The sequence below is a fragment of the Scomber scombrus genome, chromosome 1 (assembly GCF_963691925.1).
Source record: "Scomber scombrus chromosome 1, fScoSco1.1, whole genome shotgun sequence".
NCBI classification, from domain to species: Eukaryota; Metazoa; Chordata; class Actinopteri; order Scombriformes; family Scombridae; genus Scomber; species Scomber scombrus.
This window is the reverse complement of record NC_084970.1, coordinates 14,029,131-14,050,615: the sequence shown is the minus strand read 5'-3', so window position 1 is coordinate 14,050,615 and position 21,485 is coordinate 14,029,131. Positions and strand designations below refer to the sequence as shown.

The 21,485-nt window shown below is 38.8% G+C and overlaps 1 protein-coding gene across 1 annotated transcript in view; it reads right to left on the bottom strand.

Moving 5' to 3' along the window:
* LOC133978978 (transmembrane protein 266-like) overlaps positions 1 to 20,553 on the bottom strand; it is a 31,846-nt gene extending 11,293 nt beyond the window's left edge. Inside the window, exons 1-3 of the mRNA XM_062417369.1 lie at positions 20,549 to 20,553; positions 19,041 to 19,313; positions 1,143 to 1,297 (exon numbers count right to left, since the gene is read on the bottom strand). Of these exons, the coding sequence (XP_062273353.1) occupies positions 1,143 to 1,297; positions 19,041 to 19,313; positions 20,549 to 20,553 (433 nt within the window). The remainder of the gene's footprint in view (positions 1 to 1,142; positions 1,298 to 19,040; positions 19,314 to 20,548) is intronic.
* Between the last annotated feature and the right edge of the window lie 932 nt (positions 20,554 to 21,485).

Genomic DNA, 21,485 nt, shown 5'->3' with positions numbered 1-21,485 from the left:
ATAACTCAGAGTCCATCCTTTATTCCACAGTGTCAAACTGTATCTACCCACAATCTACACAACTAATCTCTCTGTGAACTCTTTCATCACTCACCCTACTGCTCACTCCTCTATTTGTCTTGCTGGACAGGCACTGGACAAACCACTAGATCACAATAGATCTGGAGTGACTTGAGTCTTGCAGTCCCCGCAGGTAGACTCAGGTATCATCAAAGCAGAACACTGGCTAGTAATCGATGGAGTTGTGTGCCTGCTGCCATTGACAAGAGACTGGGTTCATTATCACCTCTCTCCATCACTCTCCATCACAAGCATTTACCACCCTGCCCCCCAGCTCCTCTGTGACTGGCAAGACTACAGACAGCAGTGATGGAAAGTGTAATTTAATATGGACATCATATCAGGTATGCCACGGCTATAACACATATATTGTAAAATAGATCACAGGACTGATTTGATGATTTCAACAGCGCTTACTTGTAATGTGTAGACTCGTTTAAGTTACTGGCACAGTACTCAGTGTATTCTAATTCATAGCAGTCATATTCACAAATAAATTAGGGTCCTCAGTCCCCCTTTATATACGTTTTTGAAGAACACATTTATACACAGAATGAAATGAAGCAAACTGCACAAAGGAAGAACTATGGCTGACATTTGTACCTCAGATACCAGTTTAAAAAGACATTGCCTCTAAACTTCACATTTTACATGTCATTCTCTTCTCCCTCTCTCCATGTTTCCTGTTTACTATCTCTATCAATAAAGGCTCAAAAATGAAGAAAGATTTACTTGTGACAAGTATACAAGTAGATGCACACTGAATGATAGGAGTAATTTGGTTCAAGACACTTGTTTGATTTCTGACTATTGTCTGACTCTGTCAGCAGGTAGGTCACAGCGCAGGAACAGCACCAGTGGAGTTTTATTAAGGATGCAGTTTAATGCTCAAGGAAACTACAGCATTGACCTCATCATAGCTCCAGTAGAGCTGCTCCTGCAAATTGCACTGAATGCCTACAAGGTGTTTATGAACGTCACACAGTGCACTGCTGGAGAAGAATATGCATGCACAGTAGACATTTCCTTGACAAAAAAAAGTGTAAAAAATAAACTAATAAGCAGCCATAAACAATATTTACATTGTAGGAGTTTGGTGTCTATGAGCAGCTCCAAAGACAGGAAAAGCACCACCAGGATGACACAGGCCACCAGGATACAGTTGAAGCCAGCGCTGAGCAGACAGACCTGCCACAGGGCCACTCGACGGCCACAGCATGGCTTCAGCCAGTTGGACCTGATGAAAGAGAGGACAAAGAGTGAGATAGGGTTTTTTCACAATATAAAATAGATCAGAGCACTATTTACAGTATTGTTTTACATTTCTGTATTTCTACATGATACACAAAATAGGAGGTGCTTCATGTCAGAAAATTATTAATCTGCAGTCATTTTACCAACATGCATATTATTTTAAACAAGATAATAATAAATCTTTTAACTGAACATATTCATACTACGGCTGTGACAAATGACCCCCAGAGACATCATGGCCAGTATTTGGTCTAAACTGGATATCAACTCCCTGCCATGGCCAACAGAGGGTGGTAGTTTACAAAGGTGATGTCTGTTTAAATCTGAGCGAGGTGCGGGGGTGATGGTCAGAGCAAAGGGGTAAGTGTGGTCAGAGACAGCATTGACAGAGAAAAGGACAGTGAAGCTCTGTGAACTGGTGACTTGACCGTCAGCCGTATCTGTGATTGGAATATTGATTAGCTCCTTTTTACACAGCAAATGAAGGGAGTCAGTGTAGAGGATGCAGCTAAGAGGGAAGGATTTTACATTCAGCAAATCAGTGGCCTGAGCCCCTAGAGAAAGTGTGATACTTAAACAAAAAATCTGATAAAATTGGAATACATGACACATGAGTTAAAAACTATAAGCTGTTCAACTGAATAAATCTGACATAGATGCTCAATAATACATTAGGTGAAGATTTTTCCAAAGGAAAGCTTATTTTTTGCAAGATTCTGAAATAATCTAGCTTTTTTGTATTAAAATGTCTGGCAAGATGGCTCAATGCTATTCTGAAACAGTGGGCTAGTCTTACAGACCAGCTACTACAAGGGCTGACAGTAGGAGCTGAGAGAAACAATGCCTCTCACCAGTTCTCCAGCTGGAGTGGAAAGTTGGCTCTGCCCACTACCTTTCCCTTTTCCCCATGAACTGGCATGGACAAGACAGACGTTGGCAGAGCATTTCTCTCCTCTGATCATGTCTTCATTCCTTGGCATGGTGCTAATATGAGCTGCTACAGTGACAAAATGGCTCTATTTTCACCATGGTTTCAAACTGATTATACTGTACTCATCACGGGAGAGACTGTATGTGTTTAATACCAGTTGTGGACTATTAAACCACTTTCACTTTTTCAGTTTCAAACTGTTGGATGAAGATACTGTCCTCTTCTTGAATTTTACTACAGTATAATTGGATTAGGACAATACAAATAAAGCATCTATACTCTAAAGTCTTACTTTTACCTCCAGATTTGATATCAAAGGCAATTATAAGATCTTCCACTTAGAAGTTTTTGTTTGTTTGTTTTTTTGATGGTATAGAGGATAGTATATGTGATGTACAATTTCTTAGCTGGCTATAAGAACATCATGATAAAAACAGATCTGGAGCATTTGGTTGATTTGATACTGGAGCAAAATGATCCTCAGGGGAGATTTATTTTACGTGTCACCTCCTCATTTCTGCATGTTTACTTCTGCTCAGTCATTGAAAGAGGCCACACATGTGTCTTTTTTTTGCGTGTCTTTGATGCACAAAATCGCAGAGGAATTTTTTGCTACAACACAGTTGCTTATCTTAATTGAATCAATTAGAATTTAATTTAAGAATATTTTGAAAATATGATATCATGACATACTGTATTTTTGCCTAGTTCTGGTGTCAGGGCCTTACTGTAAGCAGAGATGATACTGGACACAATCTTAGCACTTTGTACATGTGACAAGGAGAAGTATTAGCCTAACATGGCTGTCATGACATGTTTTCACCAAATTCTATCCTGAAATTTGTTTTACACTATTCAAACATCACAGAAGAAACTGCTAATTATCACAAAGAAAACATTTCTTCCAACTTAACTCTGAGCAATACATTTATGTAGTAATAAGGGAAATGTCTTCATCAACTGGCGAGTGGATCACTCCACCCTCTCATTGGTTTTTCAGGGGGAAATAATTGTTAAAGCCTGGCATGGGCAGAGCCACAAGCCTGTAAACAATGTACGGCTAATCTAATAAAGGCGTAATCATGCTGATAGCAATCATCTTCTTGGCTTTGGGTGGGGTACCACAAGTGTGCAAGCTCCAGATGGTATAGAATCTGCTCCACCAGAGTCTTGGCGAGACTCGGTGGATGCCAGGTATCATGCCATTCTGCGTAACTGCATTCATGCCAGGACACCTGGGCACCTTGTCTACAACCAAACCTAAACAAAATAGCATTCAACGTAATTTTTTGTTTGTTTGACAGTTTTTTGTAGTTGCTGAATACCTTTTAAGACCGTTTCAGTGATGGCATTTAAATATTTTAAACTTGGACATTTGAAAAATTGTGAAAAATCCTAAATGCATATTACATATTTTGTACATTGATGGGAAATCTGAAGGATTATTGACCTGACACTTAACTTAAAACTTGATCCCACAGTAACATGAATGAGTCTTACATGACGCTTTACTGAGCTCTCAGGTTGACAGCTGACTAAAAAATTCTAATAAAAAACAATAACAAGTAAAACATGGATAATAAGAGTGATGCATTACACTGATGCAGCACTCAGGCTCATAATGTCTTTGCAGCTGTATCTTACTTTACAAGTAATGGATAAACTTGCAGAGTGACAGTAAATACTAGCTGCTTCTTGCTACTACAATCCATTCAACTAAAATATCTAATAAATGGAAAGTTACATAATGTTAATATTCATATCAGCAGTATACAGATGAAATGTGAGGCAGTTGTGAATATTATGAAGACAATCTGGCAGTGAGAAAATCAACAAACGAATAATTGTGTGCAACAGTGTTGGGGCATTTAATATTATATTTCACAAACGCAATAAAAAGAAGACATCGTTATTTCACTGGCCGACTTAAAACATTCAAGTTTTTGTTAATAGGACCATTAAACAGGGAACATATTGCGTTTTCATTGAAAGAGGAAGTGAGGGAATGATCTCCCTCAGCCATGTATTGCTTTACATTTAAATATTCAGCTGCTACGTCAGGTTTACTACAGCAGTGTCTTTCTAACAGCAGTGTCTTTTTTACCTTCTAACCTTTGTGAATTTATGGCTACACTGCATTCAGTCTCATGTACTGTTGTAAGTTCAAATATAATAAATGGAATACTCAATACTGTGTTCATAAGTTTTGAATTTAGCAAAGGTAGTTTATTGTTGAGACATATTAGTGCAAGTAAGACTGCAGGGCAGTTTTGCTTTTCCTTTTACATTAAAGAAAACATGCACAGGTATTTCAATGCATTTAAGGCACCAAACTTATTTTTTACTGGTTCAAACAGCCTCCATTTTCAGAGGTTATGGTTTAGCAAACTTCCACCATATGATTAGATAGTCCATCAAAGTGCATCTTATATCAAATGATTTCACGCTTCATTCAACTACTGCAGTGAAGCAAAAAATAAGAAAACTGATACCAGAACAATAAAGCTCCTTAAGCGGGAATAGTAAAAAGAAATAGTAAAAGTGAAATACTCTCCTCGAAAACTTCCTCAGGCTTTAATGACTCCAGGAATCATGTCATAGTTCAGCCAATAACAATGAATGGCCCAGTTTTGGGAGATTTTTTTTCTCCCTCTAAAACAGGGCAGTAGTCAGGAATTTACACATATTGAGGTCATGAGTCCAAACTCCCTCAACACACTCCTCACAACAAGCTGTCACAATTTCTTATTATTTTCATTTTTCATATATAATTTATCAGTTGTCTATCAAGTACCTTCTGTAATTGTTTTACTTCTTACATGAGGATCTAAATGCTGCCTTTTCCATGCCACATAAGCAAAAGTCTCATATAATAGTTTAAGTATAATAGTTCAATATTGCTATTAAGTGTTATATTGTAAATGTCATTCAATTAGCTGTCTATTAGTAGCTATCTATTCAGTCTAGATAGTTAATGAAAGGGATGTTGATTATAAATACAAGAAGTCACAGTTGATAATTACTGTGTGAACATATGCATTGTGAAAATGTGCCCCCTCAAAAAAATTGACTGCATGATGCTCCTGGCCATATTCTATGAAAAACCTTAGAGTCCTCAACAGTAGCCTACCTTGCCCACAAACAAACTTACAAATAAATGTGTGTGTTTTTAATGTATGCTGATGGGTGAGATGAGCTTAGTTTATCCCAATTAATGGATGTCTATGTGAAACAGCACCTCCAGTAAATCAGGTATACACAGCTTTAAAATGCCATGTAGATAAATAGTGATGCTAAATAATCTGCATATTTTAATCTGTGTATGGAAAGACACAAATTTCACTCAAAAAGAGAAAAGAGATAACATCAGATGCTTGATCCACTTCCTGTTTAAAGCCATGAGGAACCAGTCTCACATGATTGTATATGGTCAGAGAGATTGTTAATGCTGTGTTGATGTTAAACCATTGTTGTAGGTGTATTTTAAATGGAGCTAAACTCACCATACAGCATGCCTGCATCGATGAGTTTGACTGTCTTTAGGAAAATAGGAAAACAGTATAATTGCCCTCCAGATCAATTGTAAATCTATATCTTTCTTGTTCACAGTGCATCAAAGGCAGCATCCTCACCAGGGTTAGATCTATCATCGGAGGATATTAAAATGAGTCAACGAGGCAATAAACCCCTGAGTTACAATCTGCCCAGCATCAATAACATACTTCATCTTGTCACAGGCTGACTGCACAACACAGGCCAATACATCACACACACACTCACATAAGGAGGACTTACAATTGATATATAAGACAAATGGGCTAAATTCAGTTAATGTGTGTGTCCCCTCTTATGTCATGCCAAAACTAGCCCAGCCCAGAGGGGACGCAGTCAGACACTGTTGGTGACATATGCAGTATATTAATGAGTCTTATTAAAGCAACAGAACAGTAGCAAATGTTTCTCTGACCCGCTCGGCCCTGACGGCCTGACAGAACCACCTGGCCCAAGTCACTAGTAGACAAGCACATACAGTGGACAAGGTCACCTCTCAAATTGGTAGGATTTTCAAATTGATGTTTTTCACAACCTAAAACTCATTTTAGCCAAATTGCAAGATTTTTTTTGAAAGTCTAAAGTGTCTTTTTTAAAATGTTTTCCTCTTTCTAAGCATCCTCTCTGCTGCCGGTGTGTTGAGCAGGTTGATATAGCTGTCTGTGTTTCCCACTGCTGGTGAGATTGAGTGGGGCTGGACAGGGAAATAGAGGAGAGAGATTAAATCAGGGAAAGTAATCGATACCAGCATGTCAAGTGAGCCACCAAACACTACGACTGTCAGACTCACAGCACCTGATGGTCACATCAGATAAAGTACTCCACCACAGTGAGGACGAAGATATTTCTTAAACATTCATTCATCCTTAGTCCAACAGACAGAAACAGACAATACCTCCTTTCACTCAAATACTGGATAGAAATTAGGTTTGAATGAAGGTTTCTTTATTTGGAAATATCGTGGCTTTACTATTATTAATTTTTCTCGCAATTGTTTTACTTTGCCTTTTACAGTTTCTTGACCAAACAAGACATTTATTTAACTCTGGAAGGGGCACATATCTCCAAATGTCTTAAAATATCATTTTTTACATCTACTGTCTGATGAAAAGTTGGTAAATCCTACAAAATCACACAGAGAAGTAGTATTAAGTATTGTAGTAGTATTTAAGATATTATGGAAATGCTTGTGATTTACACTCAAATCAGTGTACATACGTGCAGATGTTTGACAACATATCCAAACATGTTATGAATAGGTCACCTGATATAAAATTTGAAATCTACAGGCTTAGCTTAATTTCTTTTTATTAATATATGAAAATGAAAGTCCAAACAATGAGGAAATGTATGCAATAAGTCTCTTAATGGTTCACAATGAGCAACATGGATTGAGCTCTTTGTTATGTCACCACACAAATGAAGTTGATGACAAACTGATGTTCAGTGGTCAGATTCTTGGCTACACACCAGTGTAATCAGTTTGTGCCACACCTGTTTTAATTTTTATTTTTATTCTCAACTCATTAGGTTTTTCAATTGCAAGAGTTGTACTAAAAGACCTGAGGTGCTTTGAAACTGGTGATGACAATCAATCATAGGAAGAGAGGTGCAATTGTGAATATTAATGTTAAGTGAGATCATCCCTACACTTCTTTCTGTTATTGCTGCACTAGATATGTGACCCCAGTGGATTAAATTCATTTACACTAATACTGGAAACAGCAATAAGAAAGATGCTACATGGGCGAGAACCATGTAGCACCTAATCAGAGCCCCAAATTAAAAGAACAGGTGGAAAGTGAAGAGTTGAGACAATAAAGTAAAAAAAAAAATTTTTAATTCAGCCGTACATGTTTTAGTTTAGTTCAGCAAATTCATCAGTTTCTTGACCTTTGTTGCAAGTCGTTCCCCATCTGTCTCACTTCAGTCCTTATAATCTCTTCACTGCTAACTATCAAATAAAGCCATAAAATGCCCAAAAATAGTTATGAAACCAATAACATTATTTCAGATACGGTGTATAAATTGTTTATTCTAACTTTTCCTTGAATGGCACCGTAATGCAGGATCCTGGTTGGCGTGAGCGTGTTTAAAGCTACATTGTGCAATCTCTGACCACTAGAGGTCAGAAAGTGACTCCAAAGTAAACTCATAGAAATAATTCTCGGCATACTAACTCAATTTATTATGTCCTACATTAGTTACACAGCAGAAAGAGAGCATTGTACACTTCCCCTTGGATGCCCTCTGTCAATGTATGGTATGTAAGAAAATGTGTTTTTGTGTGCTTCTCTTTGACCTCACTTTGCAGATTTCTTAAATTGCTGAGCAAAAAGATACTTAATATTTTCTCAGATACTGGACATGAACAGTGCGTTGTGAGATTCTAAAGAATATGTACATGATTGCCATTTCGTTTTTTAGTCACTGGAAGTGGATGAACAGTTATTCGTTTGTGTTCGCACCAAACCAGACCTTGCCACTGCCGGACCAGTGGTACCAAATAACATGTTGTCAAAAAAGCATGTTGACGCTTATGGAATTTGTTTTTTAACAAGAAAGAGGAGATGGTGCAAGGTGGAAGAAGGCCTGTTCTCCCTGAATGAAGGTTTGCAAGCGTCAGGTTTATAATATTTTGATGGCAAATTCAGCCTCACCAAACAAATATGACAAAGCAGACACCATTCTATCCTCCCCTAGAAACAAATGTGGCTCCACATTTAACCAATGCATACATACATACATACATACACACACACACACACACAACACACACACACACACACACACACACACACACACACACACACACACACACACACACACACACACACACACACACACACACACACACAAACACACACACGCACATACACAAACACGATACTTCATGCTACAGCAAGCGTGGAAACGGGGGAGTACCAACTAAGCATAAAATACATGCTGAGTTTCTCTGATGCTGTCAGATTGCAGGTAGTTAATTTTACATTTGAAAGGTTCCCTATTACCAATGCCTGTGCACCATTGATCACAACACATCAGCAGGGGAGAGGCAAGCCCCAAAACTCCTGCACCACTTTCACTGGAAACACAACTAAAGGAACAAATGACTGACCCTGGAGTAAAGATATACATCTCTGAAGAAGATGACTGACTTCTGCTCAATCGGAGAGTGGCTCCTGTTTTTTTTTTTGGTTTTTTTTGTTTGTTTGTTTTTTAACTCGGACGTTGACAGTAGCTGAAAGGAAATATGACAAGTGAATTATTAGTGTACAGTATTTGCTTTCATATATCAACAAAACTGTCAGGCAAGGAAATTATGTATTCAAATTGTCCATTTGTTTATGTGTGACAGTTACATAACAGCGTCTTAGTCTCATTTCAAGTCATGCCAGCAACAATGGCTGATACTATGCTTGCTACTACTGTAGCTGGTAAGCCAAAGGTGACAGTAATACATTAAATGTTAGTATTTGGAAGGCAGTCTAAAGCCTAATTGCGGTCATTATCAATCAAACTGAGAATCTCTGATAAATAAAATATTGGGCTAATATAGTCAAATCTTTTAGATCATACAGGTACTATTTACTGTAGATTGAGACATGTTTTATATGTATTTTTGGAGCCCTCATGGTACGAATATGTATGTTTGGGGTTGTGAAGGAGGGGTTAGACTGAATGTTGTTCTTAGTCAGAGAAATTATCTTTTAATACAAAAGTAAACAGAGATAGATCAACTTACATCTGCACCAAGGCCATCAAGCTGGTCTCCACTATAAGAGTTTTGCTCCAGCACTTGATCCCTCTCCCTATTTAGCCAGAAAAGCAATCTCACACTTTTCATGTCTGTGAATATTAACCACTCTGCCTCCACTCTGTGCCTCCTCTCTGAGGTGATTTAGGGGCTAAGTGTGAGGATAGGGATTAACTGCACTACATACACGATGTCCAGGTACTGGGCCTGTGGACAGTGTGTGGACAGCAGAAACAGAAAGATATCTAACAGTTAACACAGTGATTGTCATGACAAGCAAAATACAAAATAACCTAGACTGGAGCTGTAAACATGGGCAGATTGATGTTTTATAATGATGTCTGATAACTAATGTTCTGGTTAAATAAGGATGGTCAAACTTAATTTGGTCAAATTGTTCTTATGTTTTGTGTAATGGGCTCCTAAAATATTGGTGCATTCATGGAAGGAAGAATAATCTCACTGCATGCTGAATTACAAAATTACTAATCATTTTGACACATCATTTCAAGATCATATAAAAACAATTTAAGTATTTTTTTTAAATAATTTGGGGCATCTCTGATTTGAAAGATTTGTCCATGTCCATTTGTCCTCAAGACAGACGGAAAACATTTATTTGACAAACAATGGACATTTAGCTCCTTCACTTCATAGGCCTGCAGCCATCCCCGTGGCAGAGGAATTAAGAAGCCTTGGAGATAACAGGGAGGCCAGTCACTCCCTGGTTGCTGTCTCAGACAACTTCCTGTGCTCTCTAATTAAATCAGGCCAAATTGGCTCGACCGGGTGAAAGCCTTCAGAGAATGCATTATTCCAAAAAGCAAGACTTTAACATTTAACTTTTTTTCCCCCTCATCTAAAATAGTTGAAACATGTAAAGTATAAATGATGGGCACACAGCGACTTATTGTGGAAGTGCAGCATTAAATGTGACGACCCCCCCTCAAACCACCTTTCATTTGCTGGCCCTTTCATGTAGTCATACAAGGCATTAAAGATATTTTAAAGTTGCTTTAACCATCCCTATTATGCAAAAATGTCACTGTGTAATACATGTCTGATTTACAAAAGTAAAATCTCACAAATTAAAACTTGCAAATGGGCCAGTAGTTATTTCCAAAATAGAACATTTGGACCCTTGGCCTAAAACTGGTGGGTGGCAGAGAATTAGAGTGCTTGTTTTTTTCCTCATCACCCCCCTACCCACTCCTCCTTGCTCACTACAGATTTAGATGAACCATCTGGTCTAGGTACCTAACCCTGGACTCCTCGCACATTTGGAACAACCGTATCAGCAACATATGCTTCTGTCTCTGTGTCTGGCAACCACACACCCATCACTGGGATGGGAGGTGACATCATACCGCTGCTCAGGTGTGCACTTCTAATGGCAGTGGGGGTTGGGGTGGTCCAGTGAGGCAGTCTGGGTGCTTGAATCTCAAGTAATTTCTACATTGCACTTTTTTAACCAGGTGTTATCTGTCCTCGGACAATAATGAGCTCAGGTAGTTCCTCTTCTTCTTCATCACGCTGTCAGCATCATACTGTACAACCTGATTTTTCAGTCATTTCATGTGCACATTATACTTCACAGGTCAGTAGCAAAATATGCATTCAGGCACTGAGCAGGTATTGCTGCAACTAGTGCACATTGGTTATGACATGGCTTTATTTTAGCTGTTTTTAGCTTAGGGTTTAAATCCAGGACTACATCTTATTCTATGTTTTTGTCCTGTAAACAGAGTTAGAGATTTGGGACAGAGACGCTAATAGTCACCAGCCAGTGTCACATTGCTCAGTGAAAGTCTATGTTCATGCTTTTGGTTGTTCTTGCCTCCAGGGTTTAGTGAATTTCCAAATTAGCTATTTGTCCATGTCATAAAATGGTATTGTATTATCACAGTGAGTCTCCAAAAGTAACATTTCTAAATTACAAAATAATTATTGAATGGTTGAACGTTCACAGCAGATTTTGAAGTTATATTCAAAGATTCTTAATAATTTATATGATTGTTCATGATGTCACTAGTGACAACCATCAATGCAAGCCGTAGCTGAGGCCTCCATAGCTCCCTCCCTGACAATTGTTTGTTTGTTTTTTACCTGCGACAGAGTCTCATACTAGCAGCATTCTGCACAAGTATAGACTGAAATGCACCAAAGGAACCCTTCAACCAAAAAAAAGAAAAAGTGAACAAACAAACAAAAGCAGTTTGATGACTAGGGGGAGAGTGGGCAGCCATGAAAGTGCTGAACACAAGCCCAAGCCACCTTGGTCCTCCCAGCATTTTTCCTAGACAGGAAGATGGATGGGCCCAACTCTATTAATAACTACACTCCACTTACCATGGCGCCAAAACTGCTAACACTGCAACTGCCCCCTGATGCTAGCTAGAACAACCACCTCCCACAATGTCGCCCACTTCACTCCTGATAGGAACGCCATGTAAGGCAACCATTTAGTAAACAGGTGCCGGAAATCTTCAACCTATACACCCTTCTACACTCGCCACATGACAATGAATGCGGAGGCTCCTGAAGGCTTGTCAAGGTGTTTATGGTAGTTTTGGTAAGTGAGATGCAATGACAAGTGTGTGTCACACAATTTAAAGTGATAAGTGAACTGAGCCTACTTTTTTGTATTTATATGGTTACAATGCAGATTGGCACTCTATATGGACTAATAAGACTCATACGGGAAGACATACTTTGTCTGAAATCGAGGGCAGAAAGAGATTGAAAAAGAGGAGAAAACGAGATGGAAGAGAAGAGAATAAGAAAGAATACACATGCATAGAGAAATCCGGAGTGATATAGAAATATGTAGAGAAGTGGTGAAAGAGAGAGAAAGAAGAGCCTAAATCTAAATTAAATGCATAGAAGCATCAATGAAGTAACGCTATTGTTCCTAATGAGGTGTGACAGCCCAGTATAAACTGGAATATGAAGTGAACCATGATTACAGAGGATTATATAACAACCACTACACAGTGCAGTGAGAAAAGCTTTTCAGGCCTGGCCTTGTTTTCTCTCTCTCAGCGTATAAATATTCTGTTTGCAGTGTTTCTCTTCATGCATGCACATATTTGTGTGTGTGTGTGTGTGTGTGTGTGTGTGTGTGTGTGTGTGTGTGTGTGTGTGTGTGTGTGTGTGTGTGTGTGTGTGTGTGTGTGTGTGTGTGTGTGTGTGTGTGTGTGTGTGTGTGTGTGTGTGTGTGTGTGAGAAAGAGAGAGAGAGAGAGAGAGAGAGAGAGAGAGAGAGAGAGAGAGAGAGAGAGAGAGACACACTATACAAGAGATAGCAGTAAGGTCAGTTCCACCTTCACAATGCTACAGGCTATGATATGCAAACATGGCTGACGGTAGGTGCTTCATCACACAGTGGCAGCTTGAAACAGGAGCCTTTTCTTTTGATTAATACCCTCTGCTTGCTTCCCACTATGAAACATGCTGCAAACTTACTGTACAGGAAAACCATGATAGCACAAAGCTTTATTTGTTAAAGGTCTAACTTGTGAAGAAAAATACAGTCTGCAAGCTGTCTCCTGCTGCCAACATGTAATGTATTTTTTTTCCCCCTGCTCTTTTTCTCAGTTTGACATTATTTCAGGGACTTGTCAATAAAACTGATTATACTACAAGCTCTAACACATTACAACAGAAAAAAAATATCATTTTGCATATTTTTTCATTTATACCTAATTTCTTTCGGAGATGAGAAGATGAGAAAAGTTTTGCTGACAGCAAGACATTCCCAAACTATGGAGCCAGTGAAAGTACTTTCTGCCCCTCACCCAATGAACCATCCCCATGTTGATGAAACACCTCTAGTGTGGTTGTGACAGTCTCACTTTTGGGAATGAACGCACTCGTTCTGCCAAACATCACTACAGAAGCACGCCTAAACATTTCCCATGCACAGCTTTCTTCATGACACTCCTTCACTATCTCAGAAAGCCAATGAGCCAGCTAATGCAGGCTGGGAGTAGAGGGGTGTTGGGGGGGGTGGGGTGCCGTGGTGTTGGCGGGCCAATCCACTTTCATAGGTAAAGTCAGTGAAGCAGCCAACAGATTCCTCTCCCACATGCATTTTCATTTTGATGGCTGTGGATTGCCGTCCCACTGCAGCTGTCTTGCCTTCTCTCAAGTTCACTTCATCATTCCGCACACCCATAAAAAAGGCTCATTTCCCCTGCCCCATTTCCCTAAAGGTGAGTTTATCAATCGGTCTTTCTGCTACATGTTCTCCAATACAGAAGTGCGCACCAGCTCTTCCTATTGGCATTCGAAGAGCATATATGGGCCTGATGGTGCTTACATACTGTTATGACCCAACAAATTCAACTAACAGGTAGATGATGTGAAAACGCTGATTTAAGAACTTTCAGCAGGAGACCATTGAAAAACATGATGATGGTGCATGGGCGTGGTGTTGGTGAATGTCATTTAAGGAGGCTAATGGCCTCTGTCTGTTTGAAAGGTAGGTCGATTCAGTAATGAGGAGACGGAGGCACAGACGTAATCACCGAAAGCCCAGTGGTGCTGAAATTCACAGAATAAAACAGAATTGGGTCCTAGAGGGCAGCGGGCTGACTGACACATTGAGTGAGATGCTTTTTGCTACATCTCACTGATTCTAATGACGTGGCCTTAATGTCCGAGGAGGCTTCTTTTCTTCTCATGTCCTCAGTGTCTCTTTCCCACGGCTGATTCTCACTGCTTTTCATATTGTATTGCATATTCTCTCTGCCTCTCTCACAGGTTGACAAAAACACCTGATGTGATAGGAGACCCATAAACAGCAAGGGTTCTTGATATTTCACCTTTATTATCACAAAAAAGAGGTATAAAGGCACCCCATTGAAACCTCCAATTTAGACACAAGGCTTGGTAATAGTGATTAATGTGAGGGATTAGTATAGCGTTTAAAGTATAGTGGAGATGTAACGTACTAAGTACACATTACCGAAGCTCATGCCTGGTGGATTTAAATGGAATTTCATTAAAGTTAAAAGAAAGAATGATGACTTTTAAAACTCCCACTGGCAGCATTTTTACAGGCAGACATTTCACACTAATGACTTGAATATGAAATAGTGACCCCATCGCACTAAGAACAGTTTGAGTAAATTGAGCTCACTGGAACAATAACCTTCACAGCAGCGGCTGGTAAATCTGTTGTTAGAGCCTCTTACAGTAGGGGTTCTAAACGTTTTTCAGCCTGGAGACCAGAATAGGGAATTTAGTCTCTTGCCCTCGGACCCAAGCTCATTTAAACATATTGGTACTCTAGTTTTGTGATTACTCAACAACAGCAGGCTTTTGACCCAGTTATTGGCTTAGTTTAGGAAACACTGGCTTACAGGTATTTCACAGGTTGCACTACAATAGGAAATGCTACATGCATAATTCATCGCTGTACACCAAAGTGTTTCCCAACAGCATTCCACAGGACAAGAAAATATACTGTAGTAAGACAGAGAGGATGTGGCATCACAGCAAACATACACACCTCTATCCATTATGCATAGGGATGGAAATACATACTTTCACAGGACCCAGGCTGTACTGATTGCGAAATAAGCGCTGTGTGAGAGTCTGTTTCTGGCCATGACTGGCTAACTGAAGGGAACCAATGGAGTGAGACCTGATTTGGTGTCAAACGGAGTACTTGGATGAGGTTGTGTATATGGATATGGTGTGTGCGTGCGTGTGTCCATTGGATCTTGTACTACAGCTTATGGTGTTTATGTGCATCCTGGTGAGAGCTTGCACTAAGTGCCAGGTTTGAGTCACAGTTGCTGGACAGAATGGAAAGACTGGACAGTGAGCACAATGAAAAAAATCGGTTAATATTGTGACTAATCAAAAGGACAGCTGTGATGTGACCTCATATCCATATGCCATATCAGCATCTCACACAATCATTTTAAAGTGGAAAAAACAAGGACCAGCACCAGCAGTTCATGAGTCTAAAGTGCATTTGATTAAAATTACTGCAAAGACATCAGTGTAATTGGTGCAGTATTTACCCTTTAACCTAGAACTGCATAAGCTCCACAAATTAAGATTTATGTGTGTGCGCAAGGTGCAGTGGAGGCTGACGTAAAAGTTTCCTATCATGCATCCAAACATAAATTTCAGTCAAATAAAAATTGTAGCATTGTACATCATTCAAAATAATGAAGTGAGATAATCATACTTACAGTTCAATCAAAATACAGTCTGAAAGAATTTGCAGGTTTTGAATGACCTTAAATTATAGACATCAAACAACTGGAAACGTGTTACGGTACAATTTCAAACAGCCTGCATTTGATCAGCCATGTGAGATCCATTGAGATAATTGAATTTGAAGGCATGTACAGTTATACAGTACAAAAGACTTACAAGAAATTAAATATGTGATATTATCAGCTTCTGGCTCGTGCGCCACAAAGTGTCACTTACAATAAAGGCTCCGATTGTCAGCAGGCAGGGGGGGTTGAGGGGAGAAGAGGGCGGATATTCAGTTTGAAATGATGAATTCATCTCAGTTAACTTGTGGACGCCGGACAACCCAGAGGTTGTCAGTTAATGATAAATGGACGTAATACTGAGCAATGGGGACAGCAAGTCAAGGACTTGGGGAGGGAGACTTAATACATGATGGATGATAATAAGGGATACTATGTGGCATTTATGCAAGTGTGATGGAGCGTGTGTATGTGTATGTGTATAGCAGCTCCTGTAAAATGTTTGTAGAGAGCAGCTTCAGGTTCTTGTGCCATCCCAGTCTTCTTAACAGGGAAAATATTTCACCCATGCATCATGTCAAGAACGTTTTTATGTCCCTCTAAATAAGTATTATAAACATAATATACACTAGACATAAATACAGATTCCAGCACTCCAGCTTATAAATATCCTCTAAATATACAAATACCCTATCATACATTGCAAAATAGTTTTTTTGTATCAAGACTAGAAATCTAGAAGTATTGTAAAATATCAATAAATAGCCTTAATGTTAATTAAAGTGTTTGTTTTTGTCTCACACACAAAGTGAAAACCGTAAGACGTTTGAGACAGAAACTTATAATCTACATTTTTATAACCTGGCAAAAACTTCCTATCTAATTCTGGTTGACTTTTACTGTCACTGAAATCATCAAAATGTCTTTACATTATTGCCTTCAAATACAGCCTAATTCCAGCTGAGATGGTGCAAAGTGAGATGTGCGACCACTTCAGAGGACTGATAATACAGCCACACTCGGTAACAGAAGAAATGAAGACTCTCCTGGAAGTCGCAGCTCTCCCATGCTTCCTATTTGCTCATTGATGGCTTTGTGTTGGATACTGCTGATAGTGTTAACGTTATATAAATAATCCATGGTCAATATGATCTTTCTTCACCATGTTTTCAGTACAATGTGTGTGACTTTCAAACAAACTCCTTTTATGTCTTTTTCACCTTGGACACAAATCAGACTGAGAGAAGAAGATACAAACATCTTTTCATCCAGTTGGTTGATAGCTTCAGCATATATTGCCATTGTACCAGGTCACATTAAAGCTGTCTAGTTTGCCGTCCAGGTATAATCCACGTCCACCTCTTGACCCCCTTCCAGCTACTGTCTCAATGTTCTCTGCAAAGACCACTAAAAGCTGTGCACCTGCTCTGTCTCTCTCTTAGTTTTTTCTGAACTCTGTCACTGCTGACGGGGGAAGATCTTTGAAGTTTGCTTTGCATCAATCAGATGTTCAATACGTTCACCAACAGGAGAATTTGAAAAGTGGACATCTCCATTGTGGAGCTATGACAGGTAAGAATGCATGGCTTATCACTGCTGTCACTGGCTGTTAAGTCTGGTGTTTTGTTCTGAGTGGGGATGAGGGTGATGAGCTCTGAATACTAATTTGATTCAGCAAGGAATTTAACTCTGAATTATTTTTTATATTATACTGTACATGTAAGTAGCTTCACATTAAACACATATGCAATAAATGTATCAAAATGCTTAGAGCACCAAATGTCAAAAAATGGTATAAAAATGTATCCAAAAGTGTGACCAAACTTTTGACTGGTACTGTATTTTGAATCAGATGATGCTGCATTTATTATGCATTTAAATTAAATTTGTATGAGGTTTTAGAAGATGGTACATTGCAAGATTCTACATAGATGTCTACATTTGTAATTGGGATGTCTGTATGTTTAGTTAGTCAGTACCACAGCAGCAATTTCATTTGATATTTTTGAAACTGTATTATCATAATGATCAAGTTAATTTGAGCAGATATCTGTTGGCTCCAGAGGAACATTGCACAGTACAGGTTGCAACCAACTTGAAACATGTTGTATTTAATAAATTACACTATATATGTTTTATAATCATAAACACAGGCTTTTATAAAGACTATCATGTACAGAGTAAACAATAACACATCAAAATATCCACCCTGGACAAAGCCAGTTTCAAGAGTCAAGGAAAAATGGCCTGAACAAGTCAGATTAGGAGCCAATTCAAAGTACCGATAATTTGACAAATTCTGCAACAAATAAAAACGCATATAAACAATCAAAAGATCACACAATTACAACCACTGCTGTGGTAGCTTGTGTTTGATAGACACTAACAATATGAGAAGTTTGACTGAGAAACTGACTGACAACCACAAACTCTCTCAGTATTTGTTTAAATCCTATCATTCAGTTTTCTGTAGTGAAGATTATTCCAATATGATGATATTTCTAGCATTTGCAGCCACTTAATGCTGTGCACTGACAGCAAGTTGTCTCAACAGCAGGCTGTTCATTTGCTGAGTAGAACAATGCCTCTGATTCAAAGTTCTCATAAAAGACATATTTTTAGTTTATTTGTAGTTGTTTAGTTGTTTAGTAGTTTAGTAGTGACACTATGATGTGAAATCAGTATTAACATAATGGGGTAAGAGTGAATATCAGGAGAAAAAGAGAGAGAGGGAACTGAAGCCAGTAGAGATAAGTGCTTGTATCTCGAGCAGAAATGTCATCGGTTACCAAAATCTGGTCAGTTTTTCTAACCGATACAGAAGATACAGATGACAAGCTCAATGTGTGATATGGTGTCATATGATAGCCACTCACTGGCAGTGAGCACAGCTGAATACATTAAATAATAAACCAGTGATCATAGGATGCAGGAATCTGTTGGCTCAACAATGACTGTGAATGCATTTGTGCCACTTGAGAAAAAACACAAATTATTTCAGAAAACTCACTTGGGCAAAATACCACCAGTTTGTCACTCATAGCTCCCTGTTGCCAAATGGTTCATCAATTTTAATTCACTAAAAAAGGCTGCTGTTTGAAACTATTTCATGATGACATGTGGAACTCGCTCTTGTCTGGTGTTTTGATCTCCACAGGGCCAAGCACATTTTAAATAAAGTAAACAAAATAAGTAAAATCATCTACAGCACAGAACAGCCTCATTTGTTGTTGTTTTCTCACACTCACCCTTCCCTGTTTTCATCTTCATCTGCGTTGGAGAGGAGCTGCGAGCCAGCCAGCGAGAGGTCCAGAGCTGCAAGGGGCAGATCTCTGTAGCCAAAACTCACCAGCTGGACTGGAGGAGCCAAGCACTGGTTCTCATCCTCCACCGGCTGGGAGATGATCTCCAAGTCTGACAGACCGGCCTGCTCCACTTCCCTAGTTGCATGCCAACAGACGCACAAAAGACACACATGCACAATAACAGAGAAGAGACAGAACAGAGAAACGCATGCATTACTATAAGAATCAAAATTGTCAGATGTGTACAGAAATATTACATCACACCAGTAACACGAACTTAGAATTGATGCTGGGGTTGAAATAATGAAGGAGTAAACATCATGTCTGACATTTAGGAAGACTATAATCTTTGACTATATTATCATCCACTCCTTCAAGAAAATGTGTTTGAATAAGGATAAATAATAAGGATGAATAATAATGAATTGTACATCAGTGTCCTAAGAGAGCTACTTCCAGCAGATATTTCAATAGTTATCAACCATATTGTAATGATAATTTATCACTTATCATAAAAAGTAGCCAATACTGCCATGATAGCAGGGCAAAAGAAGATAACAGTGTGTTAAAGAAGCATATACTGTATGTATGAGCACAAAAGCGGTGCAGATAAAAAAGATCTTAATCATTCAGCCCTGCAACTTCCCTAAGAACACTTTCTTATTTACAGTGATGGCCTCAGGGAGTAAACACAGGGTCAGGGAGGGTTACACACAAACACCCACTCATCACCAAGGAACTACCAAGCACTCACACACAGCCCTCCACTGTTGGGCAGCAGAGGAGATGCAGGTGCAGTGCTCAAAGGAACTTTGACATTCAGTCTGAGCGTGGGACTGTCTTGAACTGTCTGAATGCTATCTTATACCAACTATTACTAAGGTAGGGTGTGTCTTGCTGTAACTGTCCAGCAGTCTGAAAACTTGAGCTCCTATCACACAACATGCTTAATTCACAGCAACACCACCAAATGATACAGATAGAACATCATATTTACAAGATGAGATGGGGAAGGATACAGCCTGACAGGAATAAATACTCATACCCTTTACTTAAATTAACGTACCAATACTACTCACATTACAAAAAAATCTAAATTGTACTCAAGTAAAATTATATGAATATTATCAGTGAAACATACTTAGTATAAAAAATATTCATGCGAGCAGAGTGACCTCTATCAGTGTTAATATTGCATTACTTTAATATTATGACTCATAACATTTTAATGGTGTATATGGTAAGGACTGAGGTAAAACTAATAATTTTATGCCACTGGGAAGTTTAATTTATTGTATAACATTAACCATATCATGTTTTATGCTGATTAAGCAATTTTAAATTTTAAATCTGCAAAAGTAACTACAACTGACATGGTTTCCCTCTGACATGTAGTATAGTAGTGGCTTAAAGTAACTATAAATGTATATACCCAAGTAAGGTACTAATACCCCATGTTGTATCTAAGAATAGTGTTTAAATAAAGGTATTTTCCTTTCCACCATTGCTGCCTGATATACATTAATCTCACTGTTGAATAGGAGACAGTGTTGAGCTGATCATTGAAATTAATAACTTTAAAGGTGCCTCACTGTACACTGTTTTCACTGCCTGATTCTGTGTGTGCTTTTTCTCTTTTTCTCTTTTTATATTGTATTTTTATCTATCTGTCAATTACAAAGGCATTCAAATTACAGCTTTTAAGTGATGATGATTCGATTAAGTTTTTTAGTTTAGGTTTTTAAATTGTTTATTGTTGTTTACTGTCTATTGAAATGTCTGATACATTTTTATTTCAATTTCCATGGATTTTATTGTAATTAATTCAATTTACAATAAGGGCTTTGAACAATTTGACACAAGAAGGTGCAGAGAAAGTAGAGACTCATTTACAAATGACATGTTGAGTGTTAACCAAACCATGTTCACCTTCCTCTATCCCCTTATCCACTTAGTGTCTCCGAACCATAATATCTAAACACATCAAGGTTGCTCAGTTGTAGGCCAGCAGCTTGTAACCCAGCATGCCCACAAGCCCCAGTTGTGTAAAAGCTGGGCCATCTTTAGAGCATGGAGGTGGAAACAAATGCTGAGTGCAGCTGCAGACTGACTGTGTGTGCCCTGTGGTGTGTATTTTTAGACCAGAGCAGATGCTGGTGTATCATGTTTGCTGTGACGTCATCGCCTCTCCCTTTGTCAGCTGAGTGGATCCCCACTCTCCTTCAACGTCAAAGGCAGTATGGAAAAGGGTGGATGGGGAGGGGAAACTAGAGTGGGAGAAAAGTGGGATGATATCAGGGGTTATACAAGGAGGACAAGGCAGCGCAATAAAGGAGAAAAAGCAGCTATAGAAGAGCAGTAATAGAAGAGGGAACATTGACTAGAGAG